This window comes from Microcebus murinus, chromosome 6 (genome assembly GCF_040939455.1).
Source record: "Microcebus murinus isolate Inina chromosome 6, M.murinus_Inina_mat1.0, whole genome shotgun sequence".
Classification (NCBI taxonomy): Eukaryota; Metazoa; Chordata; class Mammalia; order Primates; family Cheirogaleidae; genus Microcebus; species Microcebus murinus.
In genome coordinates, this window is record NC_134109.1 from 34,044,016 (window position 1) to 34,057,671 (window position 13,656).

General features: G+C 32.1%; 1 protein-coding gene across 15 annotated transcripts in view; it reads right to left on the reverse strand.

The window, feature by feature from the left end:
* GPHN (gephyrin) overlaps positions 1-13,656 on the reverse strand; it is a 540,115-nt gene that overhangs the window by 333,430 nt on the left and 193,029 nt on the right. For all 15 annotated transcript variants that reach the window (XM_020285734.2, XM_020285732.2, XM_076003938.1 and 12 more), the window contains exon 3: positions 8,705-8,762. In XM_020285734.2, the coding sequence (XP_020141323.1) occupies positions 8,705-8,762 (58 nt within the window). The remainder of the gene's footprint in view (positions 1-8,704; positions 8,763-13,656) is intronic.

Consider the following 13,656-nt stretch of genomic DNA (forward strand, 5'->3'; position numbering starts at 1 on the left):
TTTGGAGTAATTGTAAATGGCATCATTCTAAATTTGTTTCCAAATGGTTTTGTTATTATGTGGAACTACAATTGATTTTATTTTTTGGTGTTGGTATTATATGCTACAAACTGGCCAGACTGACTTATTCTTATTACTCATTTTTTTCTACACAAAAAAAATCATGTCATCTGAAAATAGGGACAGTTTTACTTCTTACTATCTAATAATTGTGTTTTTAATACTTTTTCTTGCTTTATTGTGCTACTTAGATTTTTTAGGACTAGATTGAGTAAAAGTAGTGAGAGAAGACATCCTTCCTTTGTTCCCAATCTTTTAGGGAAATTTTTCATTCTTTCATCATAAAGTATGTTGTTAGCTATAAGTTTTTTCTAGATGCTCTTAATTAAGTTGAGGAATGCACCTCTATTCTTAGTATGTTGAGAGTTCTTACACTGGATGGGTTTTGGATTCTGTCAAGCACTTTATCTGCATCAGTGATATGATCATTTGAGTTTTCATTTTTAGCTTGTTGATATGGCAGATTACATTTATTATTTTAGCTAATGATGAACTACTTCTGTATACCTTAAATAAATCCCAATTGATCATTGCATGTAATTCTTTTTATACATTGTTGGATTTGATTGGTAATATTTTATCGAGAATTTTAAGTTTATGAGAGATACTGGTCTGCAGTTTTCTCTGTACCACCTTTGTCTGGGTTTGGTACAAGGATCATAAAAGCCTCATAACATGTGGTGGTAATTATTTCCTTGTCTTCTATTTTCTGAGGGAGATTGTGATAAATTTATAATTCTTCTTTTAATATTTGGTAGAATTCTCCAGTGAAATCATCTAGGCCTAATGATTTCTTTGTCACGAGCTTTTTCATTATTAATTTACTTCTTTAATGGCTATAAGACTAAGCAGATTGTCTTTTTCATCTTGGTTAATTCTGGAAGTTTGTGGTTTTTGAGGAATTCTATCATTTCTTCTAAGTTGTCTAAAATTTATCATTATAAAATTTTTCCATAGCATAGTATTCTCTAATTTTCATTTAAGGAATAAAAGATCTGTAGTGATACGGCTTGTTTCATTCTTGACATTGGTGATTATGTTTTTTCTCCCTTATCTTGGTCAGTCTAGCAAGAGGTTTAGCAATTTCAGTGATTTTCTTAAAGAACCAGCTTTTTATTCCACTGATATTTCTCTGTTTTCCTGTTTTCAATTTGATTGATTTCAATTCTTAACTTATTATTTTCTTTTTTTTTTTTTTTTTTTTTTTTTTTTGAGACAGAGTCTCGCTTTGTTGTCCAGGCTAGAGTGAGTGCCGTGGCGTCAGCCTAGCTCACAGCAACCTCAAACTCCTGGGCTCCAGTGATCCTTCTGCCTCAGCCTCCCGAGTAGCTGGGACTACAGGCATGCGCCACTATGCCCGGCTAATTTTTTATATATATATATCAGTTGGCCAATTAATTTCTTTCTATTTATAGTAGAGACGGGGTCTCGCTCTTGCTCAGGCTGGTTTCGAACTCCTGACCTTGAGCAATCCGCCCGCCTCGGCCTCCCAAGAGCTAGGATTACAGGCGTGAGCCACAGCGCCCGGCCTTATTATTTTCTTTATTCTGCTTGCTTTCAGTATATTTTGCTCTTCTTTTTTCTAGTTTCTTTAGAAAAAAAATCTTGATTTGAGAACTTTCTTCTCTAATGTATGTATTTAATATTATAAATTTTCCTCTCAGCCCTGCTTTTGTTGCTTTCCAGATTTTTTGAAGCGTTTTCACTTTCATTTGGTTGCATGAATTTTTAAAATTTCCTTTGAGACATCTTCTTGGATCTATTTATAAGAGTCTCTTTTAATTTCCCTATGTTAGAGATTTTCATGTTCTCTTTCTGCTATTCATTCCTAGTTTAGTTCCATTGTGGCCAGAGGACACATTCTGTATAATTTTAACTTTAAAATATATGTTATGGTTTGTTTTATGACTCAGGGTATAGTTTTTCATAGTAAATGTTTCTTGTGTGCTTGAACAAAATGCATATTGTTTAATTTTAGGTGAAATATTCTAGATATGTCAATTTTTTGTAAATACACTATTAAGATCACTGTTTTCCTAATGAATTGAGCCTTTTGCATTATGGGATGTCCTTTTTTGTCTTCAGTAATTTTATTTTGAAGTCTCCTTGGTCTGATGTTAATATAGCCACTCCTACTTTTCAAAAAATTAACATGTGCATGGTATATCTCTTTCCATGCTTTTGCTTTCAACCTACATATGTCATAATTTTTGAAATGAAATTCCTTTAGAATGGTACTTATTGGATCATTTAAAAAATCCATTCTGTGAAAATATGTTTTTTAATTGGTATGTTTATTTATATATAACATGATTATTGAGATCTTAGGGCTTAAGTCTGCCATTTTAATATTTATTTTCTGTTTTTGTCCTCTATTTCTTGTTCTTGTTTTCATTTGCTTGTCTACTGTGAATCACTTAAACACTTTTTAGGATTCCATCTTTATAGTGTTTTGAATATACATCACTTTGTATACTTTTCTTAGTGGTTGTTCTGAGCATTACAATATAGAGATGTAACTTATCACAAACTACTAATATGATCATTTTACCATTTCATGTAAAATGTAAAAACCTTACTTCAACTTAGGCACCTTTACCCTTCTACATTTTAAATATGATTGTGTTAAGTATTTACTCTACATACATTGAATACCACATCATATGGTGTTAAAATATAGTCCATTATATTGACCCATTCTGTTTTTCCCTTTCTGAGGTTTCAAGGCTTTTTCCGTTATTTTCTCTCTCTTTAGAGAATTTATTTAGTCTTTTTTTCAGGGTAGGTTTTCTATTGACAAATTGTTTTAATTTTCTTTTGAGCATGTCCTTATTTCTTATTCATTCCTTATTCATTCTATATCCAGCGAAGGATAATTTCACTGGATATAGAATTTGTGGATGACAGTTCTTTCTTCCAGCACTTGAAAAACGTGGCATTTTCTTCTGTGGTCTCCTTGTTTGTTTTTTATATTGGTGATGGTATGTTTCATTTATGTAATTGCCATTTTGTAATTTCTATTTGGCAAGATTTTCTATTTTTTCATTTAAGAGAATTTGTAATTGCTTGTTGAAGTACTTTCTTCATACATGTTTTAAAATCTTTGTCAAATAATTTCAACATCTGATTAATCTTCATATTGGTATCTGTTGATTTTTTTTTTTTTTCTCATTCAAGTTGTGATTTTCTGTGTTCTTGGTACAATGGGTGATGTTTTTATTGTCATCAGGACATTTTCGGTTTTATATTATGAAACTATTTAATCTCTTTTTTAGCAGATGTCTCCCATGTTGCAGTGTAGCATGGGGGCTTTATGGGATATGTACATTCAGCTTCCTGCCAGGTCCCACTGATACCACATTGGCAAAAGTGAAACAGTGATTCGCACTGCTTCACTGAAGACAGTAAGATAGAAGTTCAGCTTCCCTCTGGGCCCTACTGAGATCTTTATGGTGAAAGTTGACATCACCTTGTTCCACTATTGATACCAAGTAGGGGTGGATGCTAACACTAAGGGTAGGGGAGAGTAGATGGTTGACTCATACTGTGAGTGAAGTAACAACTAGCCTGACCTTGTTTAGCCTTGTTAATGAGGTTAAAGGGGGAGTTCACCTCCCTGCTAGGCCTCACTGACATGGAAAAAGGAAGGTAAACCACTGGTGACTGGCTCTACCTTGTGCTGCCTTGTCTATCCTCATTGTTGCTAAGTGAGGATGGAGGCTCAGCTTACCACTGGACCCCACTGACACTATCTTACTAGAGGAATCAGAACACAGCTTGTTTCCACTGGGTTGGTAATAGAAGATCAATTTTGCCTGGTTCTACCTCCAATATCTTGGCCAGGAAATTAAAGTGATGCCTGCCCTACATGGTGAAAGATGAAAGAAGAGCTTCCTGCTCAGCCCCACTGACACTGTCAGGGGAGGAATTCAGAACTCTGCCATTTGCTTCTGTGGGATAACAGAGGACAAAGTGGGATAACAGAGGGTAAAGTTTAATATCAGCTCCCTGCTTGTCTCCGCTGAAACTGTGAGGGAACTGAGTAGTTTATCCATCAATGTTTAGCTAGCAAAAGGCGCATATTGCCAAAAAGTCTTTCTTTTTTATGGCTTAGTACTGCTCCATGGTATACATATAACCATATTTTATTAATCCACATATGTACTGATGGGCACTTGGGTTGTTTCCACATCTTTGCAATTGTGAATTGTGCTTCTATAAACATTCTACTGCAGATGTCTTTTTTATAGAATGTCTTTTTTTCCTTCAGGTAGATGCCCAGTAGTGGGATTGGTGGATCAAATGGTAGTTCTACTTTTAGTTCTTTGAGGTAGCTCCATTTTACTTTCCATAGAAGTTATACTAGTTTGTAGTTCTACCAGCAGCATATGAGAGTTCCTATCTCACTGCATCCAGGCCAACATTTGTTGTTTTGGGACTTTTTGATAAAAGCCATTCTCACTGGAGTTAAGTGATATCTTATTGTGGTTTTGATTTGCATTTCCTTGATGATTAGTGATGTTGAGCATTTTTCATATCTTCGGTGGTCATCTGTATATCTTTTTTGTAAACTGCCTTGAAGAGGCTCTTATTTGAGTGTTTTTGTCTATGTCTGTTGGTTATAGATGAAGGCTTCTTTAGCACCCTTTATAGATTATACAAGAGATAATAAGGAAACCCACTCAGTACCATGTCATTCCTCAAGCCCTAAGGTTCTTGGGCATTCTACCTTCTTTCCACTGTTGAAAGTCTTCTTTTGTTTATGTTACAATGCCCAGGAACTTTTAGTTCTAAGAGAAAGGATCTGGATAGAATGAGGCCACTCCATTTTAGTCAAAACTGGCAATCTCTTCAGTAGGAATACTTTAGAAACCTGACAAAGTTACTGTAATATTATTCAGAACAATTAATATATGAGCCAACAAAACAAAGAAAAATAACACAGGACCTTTGCTACTGTGCTAAAAAGCACTATAACCAAAACAGTACGGTGATGACAAAGGAATAAAGAGATCACTGGAACGGAAGTTCAGGAAAAGTCAGACTTATGTATGTGTGTGTGTCCAGGGATAGGAAAATTTAGTATGTGATACGAGAGGCAATTTAAACCAGTGGGGAGAAGATCACTTTTTATTATATTGGGCTGGAAAAATAGACATAAATTTGGAAAATATTATATCAGTTTAGTCATCCTATGTATAAATAAAAATAAATTTATACCAATATTGTAGATGGATTAAAGAATAAATATTTAAGTACATTTATGTACAAGATATACATTCAAGGTGGTAGTGTAAACTGGTTTAACTTCTTTAGAAAAGTTTGATTTCATCTATAGTAAAGTTGAAAATACATGTTCCTTAAAACCGCAGGAGTTCCATTCTTCAGTATATATGTCAGAGAAACTCTTACACATGAGTACCAGGATGCTTTTATATGAATGTTTGCAGATCACTTTTCATAATCATTTCAAATGGAAACAAGCTAAATGTTCATCAACAAGATGTCTTAATAATCTGTGGTACAACGGAGAATTTTACAGTAATAAAACAAACACAAAACCAAAATTCTTAAAGACAATAACACAGATGAATTCAATAAAAAGTGTTGATGAGAAAAGGCACAAAAAAACTGTATGCAATATAATTCAGTTAATATAAAGTTCAAAAAGAACACAAATTTTAATATTTAGGGATGTATATACATGATAAAACTGAACAAAAAACAAGGTATTGATAATGATAAAAACTTAGAATACTGATTATACCTAGAGTGAAAAACAGAACTGTGATTGATCCAGGAATGTATTCACTCTTTACCCCTTAGCTTTTGGCCAAGTATCCATTCACTCTTTTGAGGTGGTTTATTATACTCAATAAATGCGTACTTAATTCAAACTATGTATGAACTAAATAATGATTTCTGGTGCTAGAAACACTGTGAAAGATTACCACATCTGACAAAAATTGAATTATGTTTACTCAGTCATATTATTTTAATATTAATAGTAAACATATACATGCATATTTATTTATAATGGTATATTATAGATAGTATATAAAATTAAAGCTCCATTGCACTCTTTAGATAATTTAAGATTACTCAGATATTATCCAACTAAAATCAACATCACATCCTGATGCTTCACATTTTCTCCAGCTGATACAAAAATGATTACATTTGATTTTAGCTAAACATGCCAATGATGCTATCAAATGTTGGCAAAATGCTTTACAACAATTTTTCTTCCAATATTTTTGAAAGGAAGGCCAATTTCAAGTTTTATGCTTCAAACCTCAAACTTTCTGAAGTTGTTTTAGATATAATACCAGTAATTAATGGAAGAATTCTATGTTATATATCATCCATGAATCATGTTTTTTTCAAGGAATCTCCTAAAGGATAACTCTTTATAACGTAGAATTTTTTTTTAAAAACACAACGGGGGGAAAAAAAACAACCAAAACTACTCCTTCAGAAAAAAGTCACTATTTAAAAATAAGCAACATCTCTGCTAATTAATTAAACTAATTAAAGGATATATGAATCCTCTGGTTTTAGGGTGGGCCTTTCCCAGGGATGTATGTTCAGTCCACTTTTAATACTTCATATAGTTTTTCCATATGAGATTCTATTCATTAGCATGGCCTCAACTAATTCTTGTATGATGACAAATCCTCGTATCAATCACTGTAACTCTCTTCTGAGTTCCAGACTGATTTATCCAATGATTTATTGACTATTTGGATACCTGAGAGGGATCTCAAATTCAAAAAGTCCAAAACATCCTCTTTCCTCTGAAATGTATGCCTTCTCCAATATCCTTTAATCTCCTAAGCCAGAAACCTGAGTCAACCTTTCCATTTTCCCCTAAACAAGCAATAATTCATCAAGTATTTTTGGTTCTATTTTCTTAAATAATATTTTTTGCATCTGAATTTTTTTTCCAGCCCTAATGCCATTGCTTTAGTTCAGGTTTTAGTCATTTGGTGCCTACATTCCTGCAATCTGGTCTCCTTCTTTCGAGTCAGAACCTCCTCTATTCCACTGAAATAATTTTACTCACTACTCATAGAAAAGCTTTAAAAAATTACCAAACTTATTATGTTACTTTCTATCTTAAAATCACATAATGGTACCCCATAGTTTTCAGTTTTTCTGCCTCTGAATAAAACTCCAACTTGCTAAATTATCTCTTAGAATGACTTTGCTAATTAACTTTTTCAAATAGCCAGGTGTCCTTCCTATGCATTTCCACAGAACTCTTTGTTTACCTTTATCACTTAATACACATTTTAATTGATTGTAAGACAGAGCACCTTTAAAATAGATTTCAACTGAATAGCCCTTATTTATATATATGTAGATTGCTTAAAGTTTCTAGAGTTCAGCTTTTTTTTAATCATTATAAAATGTATTTCAAGAAATAATAAACTCATGTTTTTTCTTACCCTTTAACAATACTTGATTATATTTTTGGAATTAATTACTGAACTTCAAATAAAATCTTTATTCATTTCCCTTTGCTCATCTTAAATATGAGAAACATGGATTAGATCTAAGGTTCTTCTCAGCTAAAATATTTTATGAATTTATATCAAGTTGGAGTGAGTCTCTTGAAAATTTTTTTTCATGCTGTCACTATGGTAATTAATTCCTGATATTGATTATATCTTAGAACACCTGACATATTGACGTTAATAGTGTGTCTCTTAAGAAAGATCAATGAATGGAAATTACTGAAGCTGATTTGATCCTATTTAGTTATGCTAAATACCAGTATAACATTTAAATGTTTATATGTCTCCATCAAATAAAAGTAAAACATAAAAATAAAAAAATTAAAAAAAGAAAGATCAATGGACTTAACTGATTTAAAAATAATACAAAGAAATTAGAGGGTTATTTACTAAGCTTCGAATTTATTGAACTTGATAATGAAAAGTTTATAGTCAAATTTGATTTGATGATTGGTTGAGATCTTTACATGTCATTGTTAACAATTTAACCAGTATTGTTTATCCTTGACCACTGCTATCCAATTGTTAAATCTTACTTGTGGAATAGATAGTAAGTTCAATTTTGAATAGATGGTACACTTCTTTTGGACAATGGCAATATATTATGCTAGAAGATTAATATTCCATAAGCATTAGTAAAATGTTAGAGACAGAAGAATGCAGCAATGCTTTAATTTTTAAAGAGTAAGTCAATTTTTCATTCATTGTAATGTAAATTTTTAATCAAAATTGGCATGTATTTTCAAAGAAACCCAGACTGATAGTATTTAAAATTGGTGAAGGCTTACAGAGAAAGAAATTACAACAAGATAAACAGATAACTCATTATGTATAGTTATGCTTATACACAGTGCTTTCTTAACATAGCTTTTCAATGAACTGCACAGGAAAGAATTCCTTTTGGATTCTCCTTATATTTGTCTCAGGAATGTATTGCAAATGGTAGATGAAATCTGATGGTGACTATCTGAGACATATACATTTTTAATTCAAATAGGATAACCAGGAATGAAACGACATCCTAACACCCCAAAAATTCAATGATATAAAGAAAAAGCAATTCTTTTCCCACCTCCCCACCAAAATGCTAAGTTTTTATAGAGGTGAAAAATGTCATACTATACCTTGATTTCTTCTATTTCATCTGGTACTATCTTGTATGCTGATATAGTCCCACCCAACCTGAAATTAGGAGAAGAAAATACTCTCAAAACCAGGAATACTGTATTAAACATATGGAATATTTCTGCCATTAGCATCAGAGTGCCACCAATAACTTCCCAATGATCAAGGAAGAAAAAAAACATTTTGTGCCTACATTTTCCACTTGTTAATTTAAAAGATGTAGCTAATGAATCACTACTTGAAGACGAAACTTTAAGTTAGATTTTTAACCATATCTAAACTCCTCTGATTGATAATTTTAATAATGCTGAAACTGTCATTTTTACTGCTGGATTCTGTCATAACTAACATGTATCAGGAACTGACAGCAGACATGGTGTTTAGTTTTTAAAAAATTAGCAAAATTTACTTTTTATAGTTTTAGGTTTACAGGAAAGTTGAGCAGAAAGAGAATTCACATATCCTCTTCCTTCTCTCCTCCCCACTCCCCAATTAACCTTGTAATACAAATTAACATCTTGTATTGATGTGGTACATTTGCCACAACTAATGAACCAATATTGATATTGCTTTTTAAAAATAATTTAAACAGGGAGTCAGAATTATGTGTGTGTGTAACACTGTCCAAGAGAAAGAGATGAGAATTTGGGGATTACAAATAATTTAATTCCTAAGATATGTTCTTTGCCCTGAGGTAGTGATGCCATTGTATGTCATGTTTACCTGTTTAAAATATTTTTTAGAAAACAACTAAGGTTTATATAATACCATGCGCTGGGCATATTATATATATTACATAATTTAATTCTTACAATGGTCTCTATTATAAAAATTTAGAAATTGAGATACAGAGAGAGTAATTTTTCTTAAGTAACTGAAGAAACTAGTAAGTGAAAGAACTGAGATGTACATAAGTATAAAGTACACACCAGATTTTGAATACTTTGTATGAAAGTATGAATTTTAAAATATTGGTTATATGTTAAAATAGTATTCTGGATATATTGTGTTAATATAAGATATATTAAAGTTCATTTCATTTGCTTTTTACCTTTTAAAATGTGGCTACCAGAAAATTTTAAAATTACATACAGGGTATTTGTGGCTCCCTTCTTATGACTATCAGGTACTCCAGGCTCTTAAGCTCCAAGATTCCCTACCTCCTTCGCTCTAATATAGTGCTTACAAAGGAAACTTCTGATTTCTTGAGTTTATAAGTATCTCAGTATCAGAAAAGGGAGAATCATACATAAGTCACTTAAGTATTCTATATACTTTAGGATAACTCCTTTCCTCAATATAAGTTAATAAATGTCATTTTGGTTTCCATTAATAAAAAAACTAAGTCCAACCAAATATTTTTTATTGGCTATGAATTTAAACTCTTTAATATTTATTACCATTTATTCTTGTTAATGAAACTAGTGTTCAAATCTTGTTTTGAGAATGATTTTGTAGACTTATAATGTGCCATGATTAAATACCAGAAATAGTAATGAATTTTAACTTAAATTTTAACTTCATATAAGGTATACCAGTCATGTAGTATTATAAGACCATAGTAAGATAACTCTGTATGATCAAGTAGCTAAATAGGAAAGAAACTTGGAAAGGTTCCATATTATGCTAAAAACAGAATTGAGAGAGAAGATGAAAGCTGACAGAAACATCAGAAAAAAATTCCAGAAAACAGACATAATTTAGGAAAAAACTAAAGGAAACAACTGTGTCATATGCATTATAAAAAGAAAAAACTGTAAGAATAAACTTACTTCAACCCTTCATTTCCTCTATTCCCTGACTATGACCAAAATAATGGTAACTTTTTTTGACCTTTGATCTGATTTCTGAAGATGACATTTCTATTTTCATGACATTATTAAACACAGACAGATTCCAAATACCTATATGTTTAACACGCTATCAGCATTCAATAGTTACTGCATTCTGGCCTAAATAATAAAATAACCCAATCCAAATTTCATGTTCTTTTCATTCCCCTACACTGTCCTCCTCATTGTTGAACAAGGAATTCACTCTAAAGACAGAGTTCTATTTTACTCTAGCTAATGTATTAAAACAGTATTACTTTGGCAAAAATAGTGCTAGTAATAGCAGCAACACTACTTCAAGTAGTATATTTAGCATTTACTATGTGCCAAGCATTATGTCAGGCTTTACATGTATTTTCTAATATAATTCTTATAACTTATAATAATGATTATTAAAAAATGAGACAAGTAATTTTTTGAAACACCCACAACTAGCCATGGCAGAACTGGGCTTAAGAACTCAGTTCTAAAAATTGACAAGTGGATTCTATAATAAAATTCATACAGAAATTCAAAGAATACAGAATAGTCAAACAATCTTGAAAAGAACAAAGTTAGAGGATTCTCACTTTATGATTTCCAGTTACTAGAAAGCTATCACAATTAAGAGAGTGTAGTAGTACTGCCATAAGGACATATAAAACAACAGAATACAAAAAATTCAAAAATAAACGTCACATTTATAGACTATTGATTTTTGTTCTCCTTTTTATTTTATTATGAAAAAATATATTTAACAAACTCACATTTTAACCATTTTAAAGTGTGTGATTCAGTGGAATTAATTACATTTACAATACTGTGCATAATTACTGTTTTCAAAACAATTGTATTACTCCAAACAGAAATCGTAACTAGTAAGCAATTTACTCTCACTTCAAGCCCTGGTGACCCCTAATTTACTTTCTGTCTCCATAAATTTATCTATTCTGGACATGTCATATAAGTGGAATCAAATAATATTTGTCCTATTGTGTCTGGCTAATTTCACTAAGCATAATGTTTTCAAAATTCTTTCATGTTGCAGCACATAGCAGAATTTTATTCCTGAATAATATTTCATTGTATGTAATATATACTCCCACCAGCAACAAATGAAAGTCTAATTTCTCCATATTTTCATCAACATTTGTGATTTTCATTATTTTTTTATGGTCATCCTAATGGATGTGAGGTAGTGTCTCATTGTGATTTGGATTTGGATTTGCCTGATGACTAGTGATGTTGAGGATCTTTTAATGTGTTTATTATCCATTGGTACATCTTTGGAGAAATATGTATTCAAGTCCTCTGCCCATTTTAAATTGTGTTTTTTGTTATTTAGTTGTGGTTCTTTATATATTTTGGATTTTAAACCCTTATCAGATATAAGATTTTCAAACATTTCTCCCATTCTATATAGAGGTTGTCATTTCATTTTCTCGATAATGTTGCTTGATATACAAAAGTTTTAAATTTTGATGAAGTCCAATTTATCTATTTTTTCTTTTGTTGCTCATGCTATTGGTATCATATATAAAAGCCCACTGCCAAATTCAAGATGATGAAGATTTATTTCTATCTTTTCTTCTAAGAGTTTTATGCTTCCAGTTCTTATATTTAGGTTATTGATTCATTTTGAGTTACTTTTTCCTTTCTTTTCTTTCTTTCTTTTTCTTTTTTTTTTTTTTGAGACAGAGTCTTGCTTTGTTGCCCCAGCTAGAGTGAGTGCCATGGCGTCAGCCTAGCTCACAGCAACTCAAACTCCTGGGCTCTGGTGATTCTCCCTCCTTAGCCTCCCGAGTAGCTAGGACCATAGGCATGAGCCACCATGCCTGGTTAATTTTTTGTTTCTATTTTTAGTTGACTGGCTAATTTTTTTTCTATTTTTAGTAGAGATGGGGTCTCACTTTTGTTCAGGCTGGTCTTGAACTCCTGACCTCAAGCAATCCTCCCACCTCGGCCTCCTAGAGTGCTAGGATTACAAGTGTGAGCCACGGTGTCGGGCCGACATTGCACTCTAGCCCAGGCAATAGAGATCCTGCCTCAAAAAAAAAATATTTTTTAAAAAGTAGAATTTGACAAGGGAGACGCTGGCTTCTTAAGGCCATTTGTCTTGGGACAGATGGTGGATTCTCAATGGTGAGGAAGATAAACCAGTTTCCAAATGTCCTTCTCGAGATACCCAGAGACCATGGGTGTTCCCTGCTTTTTTATGTATTCTATAAAGAAAAATTTCACTTTTTAAAATATGTGGCACAAGTGCCATCTCCCCCTCCCCCCATTCAAGTAGTCTTCCCTGCTGAACTGGAACATGACCTCAGAATCCTTTTTAACACAATGTCCATGGCAGTTTCCACCCCAGTCCAAAAGACTTGGCACTACTATTTAGATCTATTAGCCATCTTTATTTTCTTGTGGGAGTTTTCATTCTGACAGAGAATCTCTGGGTATAATTCTTTATTTCATGGGAATAAATCTCACATGGTGGAATTTTAGGTATATCCACAGGCGGTAAATGTAGATATTTTAGGCAACAGGCCAGTATTACACTGTTTTAATTATTGTGAGTTTTGTATTAAGTTTTGAAGTTGGGAAGTTGTGAATCTCTAAATATGGTTATTTTTCAAGATTATTGTGATTATTTGGGACTCCATGCAATTTCATAGAAATTTCAGGGTCTGCTTTTCCATTTCTTAAAAAAACTGGGTGCTGGAATTTTGATAGGAATTATATTAAATTTGTAGGTGACTTTAGATAATATCAACATCTTAACAACAATAAATCTTTCACTCCATGGACATGGGATGCCTTTCCACTTATTTAGGTCTTCTTTAACTTCTTTCAACAGTGTTTTGTAATTTTCAGTGTAATTTTTCTCAGTATAATTTTCTATCTTCCATCTCCTTGGTAAAATTCATTTGTAGGGACTTTATTATTTCAGATACTATTTTAAGTGGAATTGTTTTTATTTTCATTTGGGATTGTTTATTGCTGGCATACAGAAACACAAATAATATCTGTGTGTTGACCTTGCACCCTGCAACTTTGCTGAACTCATTTATTGGCTCTAGTAACTTTCATGTGGGCTTTTTAATTTTCTATTTATAGCATCATATTATCTGTGAATAGAGATAGTT